Source organism: Papio anubis, chromosome 11 (genome assembly GCF_008728515.1).
Source record: "Papio anubis isolate 15944 chromosome 11, Panubis1.0, whole genome shotgun sequence".
Classification (NCBI taxonomy): Eukaryota; Metazoa; Chordata; class Mammalia; order Primates; family Cercopithecidae; genus Papio; species Papio anubis.
Window position 1 is genome coordinate 18,767,299 of NC_044986.1, and position 24,203 is coordinate 18,791,501.

The window sequence follows — 24,203 nt, forward strand, 5'->3', positions numbered from 1 at the left end:
CAAGTTCCATTGTGTTTGTATGATAAGATGATCCAGTTAATAATTGATTTTCTTGAGAAAAAAATATATTCTGTCTGATGAACATGCTTGGTCTTTCCAGGATATTGTTCTATTTAGAATCTGTCTCTGGTTATCTTTAGATCAAAGTGATCAGTGACTTAAGACAACATTTTTTTTAGCATAAAAATATGGATCTTAGATTCTCTTTTGTTTACAACTCCCCGCCCAAAAAGAGACTCTGTGAGGAAAATTTAAAGGTAAGTAATTTATTTGGAAGGTGATTCTAGGAATCACTGTTAGAGGAGTGAGGCTAATAAAAGGTGCAATATCAAGCCAGTTACCAGCATGGGCAGCAAGTCCCAATCCATTGGGACCTCTAAGAGGTAGTGTGGGATGTGCTGCAGAGATATCCCAGCCAAGGGATGAGGAAGCTGGGGTGTTTACCACCTCCCCATCACCATTGTTTGACAGCTGCTTTCAGGTACATTCACTCACGCATTTGATGCTTCTAGTAATCACATCTGACTTGCAGAGGCGAGTGCCAAGGAGGTATGTGTAGGGCACTGACAGATTCCATTGCAAATGGTCCAACTGAAGTATTATTTTGGTAAAAATTCCCTCTCCATTCTAATGAAGGATCTTTTGTTTCTGAAGAACAGCAATCCACTTATACTTTTCAATAACCCAATCAAAATATGTAGAGAGAGTGGGGATAGGAACCCAGGAAATGCTGGACAGCCAGGCCTCAGGAAGTACAGAATTCCAGGCTGCTCCAGGACCAGCAGTTTAGTTTGGGGGAATGTCCCATTCCTTTCCTGCCCATCTGGCTTCCTCTGACACTCTGTCCCTTGAGACTTTGGTCTATACATGGTTCTGTGATGCCTACACCTGGCCTGGCCTAACTTTATCTTTTAATGTGGATATCCACCACTGACTGGGACTTTTATATGTATCTCTAACTTCAGATTTTTAGGAGTGAAAACCTAATTGGCCCAGTTCATCTTTTTCAAAGTCAGATAAAAAAGCTGTTGGCCAGCTGATGTATGGGCCTCTCTCTGATCCAGTGTCCACTAACAATCTAGTCATCCACAGGCAAGGGGAGGAGTCATACGGCTCAGTGCCCACTCACAAGATGGGTAGAGCAGGGACAGATGAGCAACGAATGCGACAAAGTCCCCCAAGAAAGATCATTACACCTAGGCAATGATTCCATATGGAATGGAAATCTTGTCCTGAGAATTCCATGGCATTTTCATGAATACACAGCTTAAATAACTGGAAATATGAAATAAAACCCCATGTGGTTATCCTTAGAACCAGTTTTTTTTTTTTTTTTTTTTTTAAGACAGAGTCTTGCTCTGTCACCCAGGCTGTAGTGCAGTGGCGCAATCTCGGCTCACAGCAAGCTCCGCCTCCCGGGTTCACCACATTCTCCTGCCTCAGCCTCCCGAGTAGCTGGGAATACAGGTGCCCGCCACCATGCCCAGCTAATTTTTTTGTATTTTTGGTAGAGACGGGGTTTCACTGTGTTAGCTAGGATGGTCTTGATCTCCTGACCTCGTGATCTGCCCGCCTCGGCCTCCCAAAGTGCTGGGATTACAGGCGTGAGCCACTGTGCCTGGCCAGAACCAAGGTATTTAAAAAAAATTATTTGTTCATCAGTCTGTCTGAAAGAAACGTGCTGTAGAAATCTTAAATGTTAATGAATTAGAAACAATTTTGGTTCTTGCACTAAGAATCTGGATATAGGCTAGAGTCAGTGGCTCATGCCTGTAATCCCAGCACTTTGGGAGACTGAGGCAAGAGGATTGCTTGAGCCCAGAAGTTTAAACCTAGCCTGGGCAATGTAGTGAGACCCCATCTCTACAAAAAAAATTAAAAATTAGCTGGATGTAATGATGCATGTCTGTGGTCCCAGCTACTCAGGAGGCTGGAGTGGGAGGATCACTTGAGCCCAGGAGTTTCAGGTTGCAATGAGCCATGATCTTGCCGTTGGACTCCAGCCTGTGTGACAGAGTGAGACACTGTATCAGAAAAAAAAAAAAAATCTGGATATAATCAGTAAAAAGTTAAAGATACGTCATCTCCCTTTTCTTAAAAGATCCTGAAGATAAGTTTGCCTTATGATATGCTTTGCCTTACCAAGTCCAAGAAATAGGAACTGGGATATAAGCACAGTGATGAGATTTTACATAGTCTCCGAGCAAAGATGAAGTGTTTGGGTGATGTGATCTGAGGTTGCTTCTGTGAGATGCTTAGATGAAGAATCTTGTACAGTCTGGCACCAGTCATTACCTCCCTAGTGTGTACACGAGGACAGTAGCACTGTCATAGCTGTCTCCTACTCACCTCCAATTTTTGTTAGTTGTAATGTTGTTTTCACATTTTCCTTTCCTCAAAATATTTCCATATTCCTTTCTAACCATAATCAGGTAATTGTGGTGTCAGTTTCCTAATTGAATTCACTGCTCACTGCTAGCACTTTTACTAGTGCTTGCATTGCTGAGCTTATTTTAACTCATCTCCTAATTGGCTGGATGTTGTTTTCCATCAGTTTTCCCAAGAAGGGTTCACGGTGTCGTGCTTCCCAAACACCTTTCTGTTTGTGGTGGTTTGCCCATTGCCCTTATCTCTGAATGACGTTTTGGCAGGTGTAAGTTTCTTGGTTCTTTTGTCAGGTTCTTGGACATTTTGGCAGGTGTAAGTTTCTTTCTTTCCCTCAAGACATCCAGGTATTGCTTCATCATCTTCTAAGTATCAGTGTTGCTGTTGAGAAGTCTGAAGCTAGCCTGAGTTTTTCTCTTTTTGTGAGCAATAGGGTTTTTCTGCCTGGACATATGGAGAATGATATCTTGGAGTCCTAAGGCTTAGCCTAGGACTTGGAGTCAGCATTCTGTATCAAATTTTCTCAAAATATGTTATATCTGTAATCTTTAAACCTGTGAATTCAGCTGTCTCTTCATTTCAGGGGTATTCTTGTGTATTTAATCTTTGAATACATCTGCTTCTTAGGTTCTCTACTTCTAAGACATACATTTAAAAAAATCTTTCTTCATCTTGCACTTCTATTGTTTTCTCTCATTGTTTGAGGCTCTTTTTTCTGCATTCATTGAAATCATTTCAAAATTTTCTCTGTACTAGGAATTAGATATTTTATCAGCATTTTTTTGTTCTTTGATATTTCCATTCTTACTATTGATATTCTTTGTCCTTGGTTTTTATGTCTTAATTTCTCTAACCTTTTTCATCTAATCTTGTTGTGTCATCATCTCATCCTTGAGCTCTTTTTTATTTCATGCACTAATTCAGCATTCTGCATCTGTGCTCACTCTCCTTAACTCTAGTTTCCACAGAGCAGCCGAGGATCCGTGGAGTTGACGATCAGATCATGCTGCTTTCTCTGTTCAAATCCCACCGTGGCTTTGAACAGAGATACGAGTGGGCTCGTATCTGTAATCCCACCACTTTTGGAAGCCAAGACTGGAGGATCACTTGAGGCCAGGAGTTCGAGACCAGCCTGTGCAATAGCAAGACCCTGTCACTACAAAAAAAAAAAAAAATTAAAAATTAAAAATCAGCCGGGTATGGTGATGCACACCTGTAGTCCCAGCTACTTGGGAGGCTGAGGTGGGAAGGCCACTTGAGCCTTGGAGGTTGAGGCTGCAGTGAACTATGATCATACCACCGCACTCTGGCCTGGGTGACCGAGTGAGACCGTGTCTCAAAACAAAACAAAACAGAACAGCTTAGGGGAAAAGCCAAGGCCCTTTACAATGACCTGCAGGCCCTAACTCCTCCACCTCACTAACTTCACGCCTCTTGCTGTCTGCCTCCTGATCTCACCAGCCTCCCCACTGCCTTGAACATACCAGGTGGGCTCCCATCTCAGGACGTTTGCACTTATTGCTCACTCTGTGCGGAGTGGTTTTTCCTCAGAATCTACAAGGCTTATTCTCTTCCCTTCTTCAGGTACTTACTCGCATAGCACTTCCTCAAAGAGACCTTCCTCTACTACTCTACTTAAAACCACAGCTTCTCCCCGCAACATTCTCCGTCCCCGGCCTTGCCTTTTCTCCATAGTACTTATCGCTTTCTAATATATAATCATATATATTTATATATATGTACATATTACTCATGTATTTTATTATGTCAACTTCAACCTTCCCAACTAGGATATGTCTCCTTCATGGCAAGGATTTTTGTCTGGTTTCTTCGCTGTGATATCCCAACACCTAGAACAGTTCCTGACACTTAGTAAACACTTGATAAATATGTGTTGCATGAATGAATGGGCTGAAGGTAACAATCGTGTCTTCCTGGGAAGAGTTCCTAACATCAAAGTCCACCCTTTTTTTTTTTTTTTTTTTTTTAAATGTTTGCCTTCACAGTGACTTTCTCATTTGGCAGCAGAGGTCATATAACAAAATATTGGGGGAGGGGGAGGATCTAAATTCTTTAAGGTGTTACAGGTTAAATCCCCCAGCTTCGATATTATTAGAAGGCTCCTTATACCTTCAAATGGTTTTGAAAACTTGAATTTTACAGTTTTCAAGCTTATCTTATTTTATTGTGAATTGATGAGGCAGTGAGAAATGAAATAACAATAGTTGTTACCCTTAACTGCATTCCTTCTTAGTACTAGGTACTTTCTTTTGGGATAGATCACCTGTTATTCTCACCCAGCACAGGACACATAATTTTCAGGGCCCAGTATGAAAGAAAAATGTGGGATCCGTTGTTTAAAATGCAGGAGAAAGTGCCATTAGTGGTACTAAAATATAGCTTTTTTGTTTATGCCCCAGATTCTCTCAACTCAGTAGTTTTTATTTGCTATTTAATGTTGTCCTAAATAAAGTAAAATTAAATTTTTAAATTATTATTGTGAATTTTACCTTTTATTGTGCAATGCCAATTTTAAGTGCAAATATAACAACATTTAACTCAATGGAATCACTGAAATTACACAATTTGTATTGCACAGGTCATAGATGCTATGTACTTTATTCTTTTTAGAACAGTAGAAATGCACAATGCACAAATCTGACTCAACTTGTTTGTTTGTTGTTTGCTTTGAGATGGTTTCTTGCTCTGTCTTTCAGGCTGGAGTGCAGTGGCGCGATCTTGGCTCACTGCAACCTCCGCCTCCTGGGTTCAAGCGATTCTCCTGCCCCAGCTTTCCAAGTAGCTGGGACTACAGGTGCCCGCCACCATGCCTGGCTAATTTTTGTATTATTAGTAGAGATGAGGTTTCACCATGTTGGCCAGGCTGGTCTCGAACTCCTGGCCTCAGATGATCCTCCCGCCTCAGCCTCCCAAAGTGCTGGGATTATAGGTGTGAGCCACCATGCCCGGCCCTCAACTGTTTTTATTTCACTTCTTGATACGTGCACATTTTACCAATGTTCTCTACCTTTGACTTATTGATGAATAAGGAAAGGCTAAAAGGAAGACAGCACTGGTTGCCCTGTCTTTCCCTTTCCTTCTGTGTCATGATTTTTGGTGTGAGTGGTTGGCTAATACAGGGAACTAACGTGGATAGGAAGGAATATATTAAGGTTCCTTGGTTGTTTGTGTTTCCTAGAACATCATTGCTTTCTCTGTGCATTCAAAGCAAGCATCCTGGTTTGAATGGAATGTGACTCAGTTGTGGATATAACACACCTTGTCCTCACTTTGAGTCTCCCTGAATTCCTACACATGGTGACTACACTGGAATCCTGTGCTCAGGGGGCGTTGCAAACACTGTGTGCATGGGCAGCAGGAACAGCAAACACACAAACTGCACGCATCTCATCTGTTCACATGTGTGCTCCACTGTCCCATCAGACTTCACTTACACAACACAAGTTCAAAGACTAAATTATTACAAATGTCAGTATAGCAGCAGCAAAGCATTAAACCAAATAGAGACACCTTCTGAGCACAGGACCCTATGCAATGCTGCGGGTCACATGCCGTGAAGCTGCCCCTGTCCTCACCACAGCCTCACAAGTGGAACGTCTCATACCATTCACAGCAGAGACTGCTGAAACCCAGAGAGAGAAAACAATGTGCCCAGGGTCACTCAGCGTGTGGTGGAGCTAGAATTGAAACCCAGCCTGTGTTTAATCAGGCTGCCTGTGTGGCCAGTGTGGCATGATAGAATAACCACGGGGTAGGCGGCAGGATCTGAGGGGTTTTGGCCCATTTCTAAGTAATTGTGTAACCATGGACAAGTCTGCTTTAGGACTTCCGCTTTTATCTTAATTAATGCCTGTTTATGAATACAAGTTACAGATTGCCACAAACCAGGGTATGGGTTGCATGGTCTCTTCTCCGTACTAAGAACTAGAGAAACTTGCTGAGACGTGTTAGATGACAAAGCTCCCATTCCTGTGGTAGCAAATGCAGTAATGGTTGTGTGTGCTGCAGGTTTTACTTGGCTAGTTCCTCCGATGATGACTGACAAATCCAGGAGTATGAGAGACAGGTTATTTTCTGGGACTGTTCCAGGGCATAGTTAGGAGAATTTATTATAAGGCCAGATGAGGTAGGGGAACAAATGTAGGCTTTGTAAACCTTGCAAAAAGATTTTTAATTTTAACTTGCTGTCTACATAAACCACAGAAATGTCATTCCTTGAGAATGATTAGACAGGGTGGATGATTACACTGCACTTTTGAAGTCTTGCTATGTGGGTCTGGGTACATCATCTTCCCCTGTGCAGCCAACAGTGGGTGCCACAGGCCACGGTTATGGTGCTATTCACCTGACAGGTCCTTCCATATGAAGTCCAAGAACCGATAAAGGATGAGTTATCTGGAAAAAGGATTGCTTTACACAGGCAAGGCAAAAGGCAGCATCACTTCTATCATGCCAGGCCTTTTAGAAATGCCTGTTGATGTACATTGAGTGCACCTGGCCTTCAGAAATGCTTGTGTGTGTGTGTGTGTGTGTGTGTGTGTGTGTGTATAGGCAGAGCATGGGATGAGAGGCTCTTTAACAACCTCTGCAGAAGGGAAGGCCCAGTGACACAGAGAGGACCCATGGCTTCAGCCTCTTACCAAACTCTTTTCTCACATATAAAGTATAATAATATGTACTTCATCCAGTTGTTATGAGGACAAGATGAGGTGATCATGTAGCGATTAGAATGGTGGCTGACACATACTGGGCTCTAATGGTGACCAAAGTAGCTGTGAGGGTAGGTTATAAAGGGGACTTTGTAAAATGACTGCCTGAGGAAGTTCCTCTTTGGCCTACTTTCTCTCCAAAGTAATTATTGGCTTGCATCTTGGCAAATACTTTGAAGCAATCACTAAATTGATTTTTATCTAAGAGACTGAATGTACTCTTATATTTGAGTTAGATTTTAAAGTCAGTCTATTTGATTACAAAAAGGAGTATTTATTTATTCATCAAATATTGCATTCCTACTTTGTGCCTTTGTGTATTACTATGTGAATACAGTACAGATACAATAACATGTGACCCCTTCCCTCAGGGAGCCCACAATCTTTTGCAAAAATAGATATGTCCATCCTTCATTACAACATAGTCAACTTCAAAGCACTTGGTGGTGGTAAGTACCAGAAAGAGGGGACTGTTGTCAGGGAAGGCATTGCAATTCTACCTGATGGAAAGCAACCATTTTTATATCCTAATAACTGGATTTCTATCTAGAAAATATTACAGTAAAAGAGAAAGCTAGATGGTAGTAAACTGTTTTTAAAAAAGGCCTTTTCCCAAATAATTCAGAGAACTATTTTTGTAGTTGTGTACTCATGAGTCTGAAGTTAGGCTAAAATCTCTGAAACTCTTTACTATCCCAAGATCCTTAGAATTCTAGTAATAGCTTTTGCTGCTCTTGTAGGAAAATGATTTATTTTTTGTTCACTCTGTCATTTATATCGTTACTGATTTGTTTATAGGGAGCTTTAAATATACTGTAGTATTTTTTGCGATTTTTCTTGAAGTGCAACCTATTGCTTGGGTCCAAACTCAGAAATGGCTTTTGAAAAAGACCATGGGGAAGTTTGGATACAACCATAAAATAATTCTACTTTAAGAACTCAAGGAAAAGAACTTTGCTGGGCATTGATTCTATGAGATTCATATGGAAAAAATCCTAAGAATTGTCCGTTGAGGACATGAGAGTGAGTAGGATCAAGAGGGATCAGACATTTAGGAATTTGTCCTAGACTGTAGGAAACTTTGGAATCACCACTTCTAATAAATTGTCATTAAGATTGCAGTTAATGTCCAGCTGATTGTTATTTTGGCTAACAGAGAGTATAAGGATTGTTTATCAGATGCGACAGCATGGTATATAGCTGTTTGTAAATCTCAGTCTATCCTAGTGCTTTGCAAGCCAACTTGTTAGCAAGGGGTCCTTAGTCACTGGGGAAGCTGGCTGCTGCTCAGACCTCCTTCCCAGAGAATCTGAGTTATCAGTCAGACCTGTGGTGGGGGCCAGGTGTCTGCATTTGAAGCACCCCTTGTATTTCTATCCCTGGTGATCTGCAAAGCACCACACTCTTTTTTTTTTTTTTTTAAAGAGACAAAGTCTTACTCTGTCACCCCAGCTGGAGTGCAGTGGTGCGATCTCGGCTCACTGCAACCTCTGCCTCCTGGGTTCAAGCGATTCTTCTGCCTCAGCCTCCCAAGCATTTGAGATTACAGGTGCACGCCACCACATCTGGCTAGTTTTTGTATTTTTAGAAGAGATGGGGTTTCACTGTGTTGGTCAGGCTGGTCTCAAACTCCCGACCTCAAGTGACCCACCCGCCTCGACCTCCCAAAGTGCTGGGATTACAGGTATGCACCACCACGCAGAGCCTTGCAAACCACACTCTTATCAGCCTAGTGTGGACGAAACCCTCCTTGCCTTTAGAGAGCTTACAACCTAGTTGTGGACTTGAAGCCATTACAATAGAAGAGATAAGCCAATCCCGAACGGCTTGTACTTCTTAAAATACTGTGTGTGAGACATGTATGGCTATCTTTTTAGTCTGTTGACCTGGGAAATGTTTAAATAAATGAATAGACACTTCCTATGCATCTACTCCATGTCAAGTTGTGTACTAAACACCAGAAATGCACACACCAACACAATCCAAATCGAGGGAGGAGGCAGTATGGTTGGAAACAGATCATGCTGTACCTTGAAATGCAGCCAGAGCCTTTGCACTCCATTTAGAAAGAAATAGGTAGCTTAGGTTTGAGACTTTAATCACAACATTTCTAAGGTCCATTCTTTAGAGTGGCATGGAGGGCCCTCTGTCACCTGTCACCCAGCCTCATCTTGATCCTCTCCCTTCTCCCCACCAATAGTGAACTACTGGATGCCTTCTTGCCCTATTACCTCCACTTGGAATGACTTTCCCTCTTTCTGCACTTGACCAGTCATTACCTACCTTCTTACTCTTCCTGGAAGCCCCTCCTGACTCCAGGTTGGACTCAGCACTGCCGTGCACCCCGTGCCTACTCCTGTCTTAATACCTTTTTCATTTCATTGAGAATATTTGTGTGCATGCATCTCCTCCGCTAGATGGTGAGCACCTCCAGGGCAGTGGTTTCTCTCTTCTTGCTTTTGTACTCCCAGCCCAGTACCTGGCACACAGCAGGTGTCCCATAAATCTCTGAAATGAGATTGATTGATGCCAACACTAAGTAGAAAGCAAATAGGAACTCATTCTCCAGGTTTCTTTCAGCTGAATTCTGCTAGAAAGGATTTTAAGCATGCTTTTTGTTAAAGAGTCCAGCGGGGGCCAGGCGCAGTGGCCTACGCCTGTAATCCCAGCACTGTGAGAGGCCAAGGCAGGCGGATCACCTGAGGTCAGGAGTTCGAAATCAGCCTGGCCAACATGGTGAAACCCTGTCTCTACTAAAAATACAAAAATTAGTCAGGTGTGGTGGTGCACCTGTAATCCCAGCTACTCGGGAGGCTGAGGCAGGAGAATCGCTTGAAACTCGGGAGGTGGAGGTTGCAGTGAGCTGAGATTGTGCCACTGCACTCCAGCCTGGGTGACAGAGTGAGACTCCGTCTCAAAACAACAACCAAAAAAATGAGTCCAGTGGTGTTGGGGGGTAACACCTGGATACCTGGTGTTCCAGCCCCACGGAGGGATCCTGAAATTCCTGCACTACAGGTGCACGTACAGTAGGTGACCCGTGGCTCTGCAGAGGAGAATAAGCAATGAGGAAGTGGACTCTGCCAGGTTGCTGGTTTCTAGTTGTAACATTTCCCTCCTAACTGGCATCGCTATTGAAACGATGTGTGCTGGAATTTTTGCCAAGAGGGGCTGTATGCTAACAAGCTTTTCTCTCCAACAAAATGGTTTCTGTCCTTTGGTCCCTTGTGGACAACCCTTGCTTTATGTTGTGGGTGAATGAGAAGAAAGCAATGGGTCAGTTTGATGGGGCAAAAAACAATAAAACCTTGGGTTGGTGTCTGTATTATGAAGACTTATCAGAGTGGAATGAGATCGAGATAAGTTCTTTGGAAATCATCTCAAGATATAAGAATAAAAAGTTCTTTCTTTTGAACTCTATATTTCATTTTTATTCTTGATTTACTTTGCTGCACTTCTTGCAGCTTTAGCTGTAAAGCAGAAAATGTCTATGCTTTGCTTCTGTTCTTAAAGCTCTTTAGCAATTCTGCCCTGAGGCAAGGAGGCAAAAACAATTTGGTTTTACTCTCCCACATTCCAAAAATAACTTTAGTAATACACTCTTTGGTTATCTTAAAAGTGCAGAGTGGATACTTTTATCCCAAAGTAGCAGTGTCTGATTGGTGGGGGGACTTTTGCCATATGACTATTACTTAGCAACTAAATGCTGGTGACTCATTTCACTTTGACTGTGGTACAGGAAAATTCTTTCCATGGAAAACACAGGCGGGGGGAAAATCTCTCTGAACCACTATGTAGTATTTTCCTTTAGAAAAGGCTTCTCTGAAAATGAATAGGCACCAGCTGTTACTCTGCCAGCTTAGTCTCCAAAGCTGCCAGAGAGCCTTTCCAAACTCTTGTTTCTGTGCGATTTATCCACCAACGTATACAGGTAGGTTAAGAACTGTAATAAGAGACCAATTTGGTTAGTAAACTTAAATGTCAGAGTTTTAAACTGACATCAAATAAAAGAAAAATTGAGCTAATGGCATTTACAATATCTGGAACACTTAACATATGATTGGGTTTGCTCTAGAAACCAATGGTGTTTTACTGTCACATTATAGTAGCGAGGAAGGGGTGAGGAGGAGTAGGGGCTGGTGGAAGGAAAGAGAAAGAAAGCTGCTTCTTTGCTTTGGGCTGAATAACATGAGCGCTTTGGAGAGAAGTGCTTAAGTGAGATGCCGATGTAGTTAAACAGCAAAAATATGATAAAATAGATTCACCTGCTAGGCTCACAAAACAGCCTAATTCCAGCTCTCTGCAGTTAATTTTGCTTGTCAGCATCTCCTTAAAGGCTCTGAGGGTGATTAGGAGTGGGAAAGTAGACTAGTGCAGTTTCAGCCTTGAAAACTGGGGAACGTGAAGGGCTTGTTTCCTGGATGCTCTTGAACTCTGCCATCTCTCTGGACTGGAGGTCTAGTCGCTCTCATGCTTGGCTCATATTTATGAATGGAGGTTAGAGAAGCCGCTTAAACGCTCTTCAGTGCTTACACTCCAGCTGGCTGCTGACTTAGGGAAAACATGACCTTATGGGGCTGCCATGGGTGCGGGGAGTGGTGTGGGCGAAGTATGTCATCATAGAAAAGACAACCCAGGGGCTGGAGGGGACTTAGCTCTTCCTTACAGCCTGAGACACCTAAGCTATTAATAGTAAAGCCCTGAGTCACAGATGTAGGAATGTCACAGCTGCCTGAGATGTGCTACCGTTACACATCAGAAAACCAGCATTGAAGACCTACCCGAGATGAATGTGAAGAAATGGGCATTTTTCCCCCTTCTCCCCAGACCCACCAAATGTAGTTCATTTCAGCCATACACACCCTCTGAGTCAAAGAGGAGGCAGGTTGACTGACTTCATTCCTTTCTGTTCCCCTGGCTCTCTTAGACTCAACATGTTACAATATTTGCAGTAAATACCATCTAATACTGGCTGTGCATTCTGGTTCTGAAAGATGTGTTGGCCATCTGCTGCTCTCCCTGCCGTGTGATGTCTGGCTTTTTGTCTCTTGCTCATCCCATTTCTCCCACATGGTGGATGTATATGGCATGCGGTCGGGACCCCCTGAGCTGGATTTGGGAGACAGGGGCTGGAGTCGCGTGGGCATTGGCTTTGTGAGCCAGAAGTCCCCAGCTGACAGGACAGCAGGACAGGTCACAGGACAGCCCGTGACCCTGTGGGTCAGAAAACAAAAGCCTCCTCCGAGCTGCTGCTGGGGGGTCAGCTTTAGGCTGATTCCGGTGGTGGACCGTACTAGATGAGGCTATTTGTCCCTTAATCGTGACTAGAGTTCCTCCCTGGCATATGCACATCCAAGGGGCTTGTCTAAAAACTCCGATGAAACAGAGGGAGAAGGGGAAGTCAAAATCCCCCCTCAATGGATAGATCAGACTTTAACTTTGACCCTGAATTGGATCCTGGATAAGGAATAGAATCCTGAAAGATCCTCTTCCCGGGCTGTCTCTCACTGTCTCTACCTTCCCCCAACCCCATTCAGGTAGATTCTAGCGGGGAGCAGCCGTGCAAACCAAATGTCATTATTCATTTTTCGTAAGAAAGTGAACTTGAAATTGCCATTGGTGTCATTATTCTGTTTTTGTTTTACATTAAGGCCAATTTTATTTATCCAGTTTGCCTGAAAGAAGCCGTAGTAAAAACTGAAAGCGACTGTAACAGGGAGCCCATAAGCTAACCATTGACGAGTCGTACTAATTGGAATCGTCTCTAGCTGGTGCTCGGTCCTCCTCCTCCTGGCAATCATTTATCAGACTGTGGGAGGGGGCCAGCGTTCGGGAGCCTTTCATAGCCCGTCCTCGGCGCGAGGAATACAAGGTGGTGTCAGTGACCAGAGATTAGGACAGTGGAATTTTGCATTTGTTACAGCAGCAGCTGTAGCGAGTGGTTTCAGCCGCAGGGCAGAGTCCCCGAGCAGGGCGCGGCTGCAGCTCGGCGGGCGGGCGGCGGAGAGCGCGGGGGCGATCGCGGGGTGGGCGTGGGAGCGGGGCCCGCCGAGGCGGGGCGGGACTCGAGACCGCAGCCCCGGACCTCACAGGCTGATGCCGGGGCTTCTCCTGGCCGCCCGAGCGCCCGCGAATCTGTCTGCCGAGGCGCGCTTCCACTCCCAGAGTTTATTCCTCGTTCCTTCTTCAGTCCCGCTCGTCGGAGGACCCGGTTGCCATGGTGAAGGAAAAAGGTAATTATAAATATCGATCACTGTGCATGGTTGCAGAAGTTGGAATGGCACCGCAGGGCTCGGCCACCTAACGGGGAATGATCAATCGAAAGCCGGGCGGACATGTTCTCGGTGTGAGAAGCTCTGTATTGTGAAGTCTGGGTTTCCATCGAACCGAGACTTCGTTCAGAATCTTGAATTTCGCCACCGCAAAGGAAGCACATCCTATTTCTGGAGCACAGCTGAGCTCTGGGATGTGTGTCTTTTTTGATTGCTATTGCATTTTGAATTTTTTGTTGTGTTTGAGACTTGCCGTCTTGCCCCCCATCCCAACCATCATTCCCTTCCTCTCTTACCACCGCGCTCCACCAATCAATAAGTTAATTAACATATGTCATGAAAGGGCTCTTCCTGCCCGGGCTAGGCTGTGTGGTGCTGGGACATGCCCAGGCCTCGCTAGATCCGGCTGAAAGGAGAAGCTGGTCTGTTTTAAAGCCTTCAGGTGCTCTGCATGTATAACCTGTCATTTCAGTATTATTCCTAATCACTCCTCCAAACACCTTCTTAAAGGATGCTGCACATGGCAAAGGAAACTACATCACATCACAAGGAGAGTATTAAAAGGGAGAGGACAGGTGTGGCCTGAACAGGTGTACATTATTTATGCACTAGGCGTGGTCCTGAAATGGAAGGTACATCTTTCAGAATTGAATGATAGTTGAAATGATTTGTTTCTCCGGGAAATGTGAAAGAACACCGCAATGCTTGTTTTGAGTGATTCAAGTAATATATAAATACACCTTGTCTTAAGAAAGTAAAATGTTGCAGGAGAATAGGGAGGGGAAGTGAAAGCCCCTCACTTCTGCCTTGTCAGCTTCAATTCCCCTCTCCTCTCTAGAGATAAAATTGTTAATGGGTACTGTGTATCTTGCTAGACCTTTCTAGACCGGAATTAGAGACAGACAGACACATTTGAATATAAAAATTGAATCGTTCTATGATCATTTTTCTGTAACTTATTTTTTTCTCTTTTATTATGTCTTAGGGACCCTCACCAAATGATTTTATAATGTAAATAACCACTCTTTAATTTTGCTGTCTAGTACTCTTAGATTTATTGTCACATTTTCTTACCGTGGGGACGTTCTTTCCTCCCTAAACACAGACAGCTACTCTTTCAGGGCGGTCTTGAACCATTTCAATGACTTATCTGTGTTTCCTTTATCTTAAAGCTACTACAGGGAATCGATTTAAGATGAAAATGCTGAACTCAAGTTGATCCTTGTTGCTTGAAACTCCGTTTGCTTCTATTATACTAATGGATGGATTGACATACAGGATCCTCAGTGTAAAGGCTGCACCTCAGGACAAAAGAGAAATGTGATTGTGCTCTATTCACTCTGCTCCTGTAGATTTTTAGTAATCACATGCTGTAGCTGGTCTTTCAGTGGGTATATGGTAATTGAGTGAAATGATTCGGTGTGAATAAAGGTGCTTCTAATAATATTTCCACTCTTTTGGGAGTGCTTCCAGGAACCCTCAGTACCAAACACAGATGTTGACATTTACTGCAGGTCAGATCTCTTCATTTGTAGCTCCCACCCGACTATGACATGGCCCTCATCTCTGTTGCTAATGGATTTGAGTTTGTTTCCCTGATATGAGTAATTTATGAGTGACGGGAAAGGGAATTACAAAGCCATTTCTTCATTCCATTCCTGTGGGACTCTTGGAAGACCTAGGCTTGCTATATATGGTATATATTATAAATCAGTAGTCCTCAAATAGCAGCTCTTTTTCTAAGTCATTGTAGACTTTCCAAAGCTTAGATTGCCTGGGTTCACATTGCTCTACAAGTCAGTGGCCACCTTGTAACTGGAACACTTTAGACAGGCCACCGAGAGGTCACATACTAATATTATCTTAACCCTTAGCCACTGATTAAAGGCTGTTCTGTTTTTATTTTGAGGTCTGTGTCAGTCCACACCACTGCTTTCTGATTGCACTGACCTCAGCCCTCAACAGAGAAAGGCAGGTTTGTTTCGTTTTGTTTCATTTTTTGTTTGTTTGTTTGCTTTTGGTAGTTACACAAGGGCTTCCATAGAAAAAAGGGAACTTGATCATAGCCCTTAAAGTGAGAAAGGCACTGGGGATTGTTTAGTCCATGCATTCATCCTAGAGATGAGAAAACTGGGGATCAGAAAGGGTAAGTAAGTTGCTCAAGGTCACACAGCAGATCGTAGACAAAGTGCTCATTCTCTGTGTCTTATCACCCAGTGGAGGAGAGACCATAGTTGCCAGTGTGTTGACAGCTGCTGTCTCTGTCACAAGATGGTGAGCCTTTCAGGAGTGGCACTGTGTCTCCATCTTTAACTTTCCAGTGCATAGCTTAGTGTCTCCCGCACCGTAGATCAGCAAACAACTAAAACAGGTTGGCCCGTTGTCAGAGCTGGAACAGGAAACTGTGTCTTCTTGATTCGGAAACTTCTCCAATCCTCTCCATTTCTTCTTGTTCACAGAAAAGCCTAGCTCCTTCCTTCCTTGTGGAGCTGTCAGGAATCAACTTGAGGAGACTCAGGTCCTGGCAGTGTCCATCCCGAGGAACATGGCTGGCCCCAGGGGGAGTGGCATAGACTCTGTTGTGCTTGCCACTTAGAGCTCACACTGGCTTGCCTCATAGTTTTCTCTCTAGGATAAGATACCTGGTTTGGGGCTGACATGGGCTGGAGAGAAAGCACACTGGCTGATTGCCTCCACTAGTGTGGAGTGGCATTTGCTGACATCCTTTGACCTCATTATCTTTTGTTCTCCTGACCAGGTACCCATTCACTTCCAGCTGCAGACACTTACTGATTCCAGAATCTTGATGAAATGGTTATTTCTCTTATGTCTTCAAGGGTACCTTACCCTTGCTGTATCCTGTAACAGAGAAGCACAGGAGATTTCTGCGGGTTTATCTGTCAATAACTGCCTTCCTAAATAGATGCTCGTCAATCTGTACTCCAGAGGCTCACTATACTCATTTAAAAAGCTGTAATTGTCTAGCTAATGTGTGTTCCAGTACAAGTTTTAAGAATACAAAAGGGATTTATTATTTATCTTTGTTACAGAAAATAAAAATAAGCAACTGTTAGAGATTAAGCTCTATAAACACTTAGTTTAAATAATAAAGAATGCTTATGGTTTGGAAACCATGTGAAAAGACTAAGAATTTAGCCACAAGACAAACTTCAAGGTAAATAGAATTTTACATTTAGGCACATCAGATTTTGTTTGTTTTGTTTTGTTTCCTGGAAGTTTTCTGACATTGTTGGATGGCCCAACTCACTTTTGGGATAGAGCAGGACCCAGTGAAACTCATTCCAGTGTCTAAGTGGAAGGATGTTCACCTTCCACCCGACATTCATGTGTGTAGGGACACACACACACACATACCCACAAGGCAAATACTTTCTCTAGAGCAAGATTTTTCAACCTCAGCATCACTGATATTTTGAGAGATAATTCTTTGTGATTCTGTCTTGTGCATTGTATGATGTTTAGCAGCAATCCTGACCTCTACATACCAGCAGCACTGACTTCCTACTCATGACAATCAAATATGTCTCCAGACATTAGCAAATGCCCTTTGGGGAACAGAATTGCTCCAGTTTAGAACTACAGCTGTAGAGAGCAATGGGGTGCTAAGACACCTTGGTCACAGTTCTCTTTAAGGTTTAGTTTAATGGATTCCCTTGAGCACAGAGGGTGACAGATGTGAACAATTTGTCCTTTTTTTTTTGAAACAGAGTTTCACTCTTGTTGCCCAGGCTGGAGTGCAATGGCCCTGTCTCAGCTTACTGCAACCTCTGCCTCCCAGGTTTAAGTGATTCTCCTGCTTCAGCCTCCTGAGTAGCTGGGATTACAGGTGTGCACCACCACGCCTGGCTGATTTTGTACTTTTAGTAGAAATGGGGTTTCACCATGTTGGCCAGGTTGGTCTCAAACTGCTGACCTCAGGTGATCTGCCCGTCTCGGCCTCACTAAAGTGCTGGGATTACAGGCATGAGCCACCGTGCCCGGACTAAGATGTGAGCAATTTGTATGGGAAGTCAATCAGACCACCATAACTCCTCCTTGATGCCATTTAGCTTTTGGCAGAAACAGATGCTTCAAATACTAAAGCTGCAGAAGGACTAATAAAGGCCTTCCTCCTTATTTATGGGCCTTATTTCCCAGCTCATTTCAGTTGCTGAAAATGGAATAATCCTCTTCATCAACGTAGACATGTCTACAGAGATGTTCTAGCTTAGTTCTTTCTTTTCCTTTAGGATTCTGTAAGCCCCATTCTGGTCAGGAAACTTCCCTATTCTGTTATCATCTCCTGCTTGCCCTTTCTGTGTTAGGCAAAGTGCTGGGTACTCAGGAAGCTCTCAAGGGTTCCGAAGATACAACAGCTGCCCTCTGCTTCTTTACCACCTATCGAGGAAGTGAATAAGCTCACGAATAACTCCTATTACATAGATGTTTAAAGAGGCATTGGTCCAGTGCTCTGGCAGGTCAAAGGTGGGAGATTTAGCTTCCAAGTATGCTGATCAGGAGAGCTCCCTGAAGCAGGCATCTCTTAAACTGAGGATTTAAAGGTTGGGGATATGTGGACATATAATACATTGAAATGAAAAGAGAATGGTAGATTGGAGAGAAGCCACCACATTAGAATTGATGGGGCCTGACAGCAGGTTGGGTGGTTGTAATGAGAAGAATTCAGAACAAATGATCTTAAAGTTTTGAGTCCAAGTAGCTCAGGTATCAGTTTGCTAGTGGCACTGTAACAAAGTACCACAGACTGAGCGGCTTAAACCACAGAAATGTATTGTCTCATAGTTCTGGAAGCTGCAAGCCTGAGGTCAAGGTGTTGGCTGAGTTGATTCCTTCTGAGGACTGTCAGGAGAATCTGTCCTATGCTTCTCCCCTGGCTTCTGGACATTTGCTGGTAATCTTTGGTGTTCCTTGGCTTGTAAAAGCAACTACCTTCCTGTTCACAGGGCATTCTCCCTATGTGCCTATCTGACTCCATGTTTCCCCTTTATAAAAGGACACCAGTCCCAATGGATTAAGGCCCACCCTAATGATCTCATTTTGACTTGATCACCACTGTAAAGACCCTATCTCCAAATAGGACCACATTCTGAGACACTGGGGGTTTGGACTTCAATAGATGAGTTTGCAGGGTGATGCAATCTAACCCATTACACGCAGGCATCAGTGTTAGATGTGGCTAGGCTTGGGAAGGAGGACTGAAGAGGAGCAGAGTGGAATCAGATGTGGGGTGGGAGAGAGTTGTTAGTGGTGAAGAGGAAGGGAGGAGGTCGGTGGGAGGAAGGAGATGAGCTCAGTTTTATAGACCTTAAGCCAGTGATGCGGATAAAGGACTGAGGGATGATTAGAAGTGAGTAGTCCAGTTCGTACCTCTTGGGCAGACTCTGAGATTTCTTGGCCGATTTGTACAAGCTTGCTACAATCTACCTTAAGGAAGATAACATTAGAAACAGGCCTTGCTTTCCCTTTGGAATAACAGGAGGCATTCAGATGTTAGGCATCAACAGGGAAGCCAACACTACACCTTTCTGCCTCAAGCTGCTGGGTCCAGCACCCTTTATGGTTTGGAAGCAGCCCCTTCCTGCCACATCTAAAAGCCACTGCAGCCTTGTTCTTGGCAGCTCCTCAGAACAGTGGTATACTGTGTCTCAGATGTGACCTACACCCTGGCACCAACGTAATCCTTTTAGGACACTGAATCATCATATTTCCCAGCTCAAAAACCCAAACAAATGACAAGGTAAGGTTCCAAGCTTCCTGCTTGTCATGCAGGGTTCTCTTCAAGTCCTTAAAATACCTCCTCCCTGCTTCCGTCTAAAAAAATGTTCTTCTAAACCAGTCTTATTTTCATTTTAATGTTATTATTAAATCTGTCAGTGATTGAACACATATTAAATGGCAGAGCTTCATATACACTGTCTTGAATCTTCGAACCCATGAAGGTAAGTAGTATCTTCCCCCTAATAGGTGAGGGAAAGGAGACTCACAGGAGGTCAGAGATCACTTAGTTATCATGTAGAAAAGCTAAGCTTTCTATCCATTTTTCTGCCTACAGTGCTAATGTCCACCCTGAGCCCTTTTACCTTTTGAATGACCACAGGGGTGGTATTTTCCACTCTAACCTCAGTCATACTGTCTCCCCACCTTGTGAGACATACTGTACCCCCGTTTTATGTATTTATCGAAGATCTAACTCAAGTTTGGCTTCCTTATAGAACTCCTCGAAGGCCCATCCCTTCTGTGAATTCTTCTAGAATTACTCTGTGCACCTAAGTAAACACCAGATAAACAACAGTCATCACCTGTGCAACTTAGGACAGTGCTCTTTCTCTCAAGTATTTGACTTCATATACAGTCTTGTAAAACAGCCTTAGGAGCTGTGAAGTGTTGCTGCCTCTAATGCTATCTGCCCTCCCAAAACACACAGTCACACAGACACTCAGATGCATGCACGCTGCCTGGTGTAATCAACACCCACTTCTGTTCCATCCTCAGAAAGGCTAAGAAAGGTAGGTCTTTCACTGTGGGTAATAATTCCTCATGTGTGCAATGACTATTGAGTCAGTATCCAGACATCCTCTTTCACATATGCTGGCCACTCCTAGCCACAGCTTGAATTTTAATGCCTCACCCCTACCTGCCCTTGGATTGTCTTAACTTCAAAAGCTCCAGTCTTTTAAAGGAGATACCACCAACAAGGACATTTCCTAAGTAGGGTCTAAAGGGAAGTGATAGATTAAAGGAGACCTACAAGGCTACAAATTTCAGAATAAATTGTTCTTGATCAGTGACTTGTTCACACTACTCAACTGTGAATTTCCCGTCTTTGTGGGGAGGGGTGGTTCAGTTTTTGTCATCATATTCCGCTTCAGAGAAAGCAATCCAAGTGTGAATTGCTCGTACTATTTTATAAATGAAAGTGCTACTCTTACCAAGAAGTGTAGTTCTGCTTAGTTTATCTTCATTCCAGAGGTACTGTCTGAATAATGGGATTTCCAAAGCTAAGGGAAAGGATTTCACATGTTTAAAAAAAAAAAAAAAAAAAGCATAGCAAATCCCCTGCCCTCTGACACCTACTTATTGATGTCTAATAAATGTTTATCCAGAGAGAAAAAGATGTCACTTCTACAATATAAATAAATATGAGAGAAGGAACACATAGACTTGAATGCATTCAAAGCTCTTGAGGGCAATTTTTGATGACAGGAATGGAGTCAAGAATATGTAGACAGTGGGCATCTGAAATGGAAGTTGGGCCTCATCTATTGTTAGCTACTCCCAGACTTTGGAGATGGTGTTGCTTCTTACCTTTCCCATGCCAGGCCAAATGACCAGGAAGGATGAACAACTTGTATTGCATCACAGAGAGTTCCTTTTAAAGAGCGACACATTGACTTTCCCAAATTCCTGCAGAAGATGTGCTGCAGGAGACTCACCCCACCAAGAAGCGTATCTTGGCATTTGATTCATTTTGAGGAGGTGGCCCTCTTTGCCATCGTATTCACAGCCCTGGGGGTCAAGAAAGAGGATCCTGATATTGTTGGCTTCTCCTATGCCAAAGTCAAAGTGCTGAGTGTTTTCCTGAGCCAGCATTAAAGAGCCAGAGAACTTTTCAGAAGGTTCAGTGATCAGTGAGTGGTGCAGGATTTCTTCCCATTGTGGTTGAGTTTGATCCGGGCACACCACAGTAAAAACCAACCCAGCTTCCTATTTCATTGTGTGTTTGTCTGATGGTGACTCATACTGAGAGGTATGTTTATCCCAAACTGGCAGGAGCTGTGTATTCAAGGGCAAATTTTGTTAACAGTGGGGAGAGTGAATATTTGTTATGCATGACCTCTTTACTCTGAAACATTGTATTTGTGCTCAGACTGACATAATTAATGCTATTATGGTCCAGTGTCCCCTGGGGGTGGACCAGGGGTGAGTTTGTGTGTCCCTGTTGCAATCAAACAGGCTGGCTTGTTTGAATACTTGCATTTAACTATGAAGATCCTGGCTTTTTTAATACTTCTAAGGAAATTACTGTCTAGGACAGGGCTTCTCAAATTTCAGCTGGGATCAGAATCACGTGGAAGGCTTGTGAAAACACAGATTTCTGGGCCCTGCCATCAGAGTTTCTGATTCAGTGGGTCTGGGAGAAGGCCTGAGATTTGGCGTTTCTAACACTTCCCAGATAATGTTGATGTTCTTGATTCAGGGACCACACTTTGACACTGTGCAGGTAATCTGTGGTTTCTGTGGGTAAAATGACCAGCCCTACCAGTGGGTAACTCAAAATTTTTATATGAATTTTTATGAAGAGAAGCTACTTTGCTTCTTCATTCCCTTTTGCAAATTTCATCTTGCTCACCGTGCACAGATGGCAAAAAGAAGGTAAAGAACCTCACTGTCACTCTGGCGCTCCTGCAGGATGAAACAAAGCCATGTTTCATAATGAAGCAGACCTATGAGATCCCAGTGGCCAAGAAACTGCTGTCAGTGTATGATACTGGGAGCAAAGGTTGGCAGGAAGTTTAAGGTATTTTTTCATGGGGGTGAGTTGGGGCTCAGCATGACTTGGAGAAGGCAACATTAATTCAGAATGAAGGCACAGGTGTGCATATTCTGCAGGTGTCGTTCCTGTCTCCAAGACTTAGGTGAGCATGTTTACCTGGAATCGTAGAGCTGTTTGGAATTTTTGGGTAAAAGTTCATTAGCAACACAAAAATTAGCCAGGCATGGTGATGCATGCCTGTAGTCTCAGCTACTCAGGAAGCTGAGGTGGGAGGATGGCTTGAGCCCAGGAGGCAGAGGTTGCAGTGAGCTGAAATCACCATGCACTCCAGCCTGAGCAGTAGAGCCAGACCTTGTCTCAGAAAACAAACAAACAAAAAAGTAAAAGAGTTCATCAGCTATCTTGGCTCACAAAGGCTACCACTCCCTCTTTAATCTTTGAGGAATTAAAATATGTTATTTAGGCTCAGAGTGTTTCATTTACTACCACTGTACAGTATTTACTGTTCATTTGGTGGAAGTAGATCATCATAAAGTCCTTTATCCTCCTTGTCTTTATGCTGAACAGGTGAGAAGAAGGAAGAAGAGGAGGGTTTGGTCCTGCTGTCTCAGGGGTGGCAGAGGTAGAAGAAAATCTGTGTGCAAGGGGATCTGTGCAGTTCAAACCCTTGTTGTTCAAGAGTCAACTGCATTCTGTCTATGTTCTAGTAGTCTTTATTTTTTCTTCTGTTTATTTCTGTTGTTCTCTATTTAAGAAAAGTGGGTCAGATACAGTGGCTTATACCTATAATCCCAGCACTTTGGAAGGCTGAAGCAGGCAGATCGCTTGAGCCTGGGAGTGTGAGACTCTGTCTCTACCAAAAAAAAAAAAAAAAAATCCCCCCCCCGCCAAAAAATTAGCCAGGCATGGTGGTGTGTGCCTGTATTCCCAGCTACTTAAGAGGCTGCAGTGGTGGGAGGATCATCTGAGCCTGGAAGTCGAGGCTGCAATGAGCCAAGGGCATACCATTGCGCTCCAGCCCGGGCAATAGAGTGAGACCCTGTCTCAAAAAAAAAAAAAAAAAAAGAAAAGTGGATCGTAGGAAAAGGTGTCAAGGTTATTCCTCACTGGAGTGTCTGATGGGGAATGGGAGAGAAGGCTGAGTACTCCCTTCCTGGAAAAATGATAGGGGCTCTGGGTGCCCGGGTCCATGGAGGGTCTCGTAGTGACACATGAGCTAGGTGGGTATCCACCGGACTGCTGCCATATGCCACTTGAGGGACCCCTTCTGAATGGCCATCAAGGAGCAGTTTTAGGAGTGATGGTGATTGGAATCTGCAGGACGAGAGCCCAGTTATGCTGAGCACTATAAAGAAGGAGTGGATGCCCCTCTGTCCCTGCTTACCTGGAAAATGCTACCACTTCTGATATGTATAGAGGTCCTAGCCTAAAACTGAGAAATAGCAATGAGTTGTGGCAAAGGGCTTCTAGTAGTGGCCTGATCACATTACAATTTTCTTGAGGTCTCTTATCTGTGAGGCACTTCGAGAATAACCCGACACACTGAAAAGATCCTACCGTTAGTGGATGAATGGGTTAGCAGGTGTAGAGAGGGATGCTGATGGAGAATGCAAAATGGAGGGGACACCAGGTGATAGAAGGGGGATGAACAATCTTCTATGGAGGTTCTAAGGAAGGAAGGGCTACAGTCCCAAGAGAATCAGAAAAGGCTTTATGGAAAGGGGGCATTTAAGATTGGTATTTGAGGAGTTCTGTAGATTTCTTAATGTTGGGGATGGTGTTTGATTCAACTTGTATTCATTACACAGTGTCTGCTCCATAGTAAGCACTCACTGAATGTTGAATGAACTAACAAGTGAATGAATGAGGTGTATGGGTTGGGGAGATTATTCTTATTTGGGAAATGTTTTTTAAGAATCTAATATGAGATAAGCCATCTAGATATAGCAACAAATAAAATGCAGTTCTTGACTGGAAAGCACTCACTTTCTAGCAAGAAATGGACACACATAGATAAGTCATTATGATACAATGTGAAATGTACCCAAAGGGGAACTATGAAAGTCATATGGGACTGCAGGACAGAAAGTGATTAATGCTGTTGGGTGGTCACGGAAGACTGGGCTTTGAAGGATGAACAGGAATAGTGGATAAAAAGAGGATTGAGAGAAAGGGACTCACATGGGTAAAACAGAAGGAATAAAGTATGGCTGCTGTCTGAGGAGATGCAAGCAGCTCAGTTTAGCCTTTTGGCCACGTGATACAGCAGTGGACATAAGGAGAGGTAAGTGGGGAACTTCG

The 24,203-nt window shown here is 43.6% G+C and overlaps 1 protein-coding gene across 22 annotated transcripts in view; it reads left to right on the forward strand.

Moving 5' to 3' along the window:
* The window catches only part of ABLIM1 (actin binding LIM protein 1), a 230,778-nt gene that overhangs the window by 18,723 nt on the left and 187,852 nt on the right, over positions 1-24,203 (forward strand). Inside the window, exon 1 of one of the 22 annotated variants that reach the window (XM_017944339.3) lies at positions 12,385-13,348. The exons of 20 other annotated variants lie outside the window; for them this stretch is intronic. In XM_017944339.3, coding sequence (XP_017799828.1) covers positions 13,333-13,348 — 16 coding nt within the window. In that variant the 5' untranslated portion in view covers positions 12,385-13,332. Of the gene's footprint in view, positions 1-12,384; positions 13,349-24,203 lie in introns of those variants that run through there. One more of the 22 variants, XM_031652578.1, reaches the window with a different exon arrangement.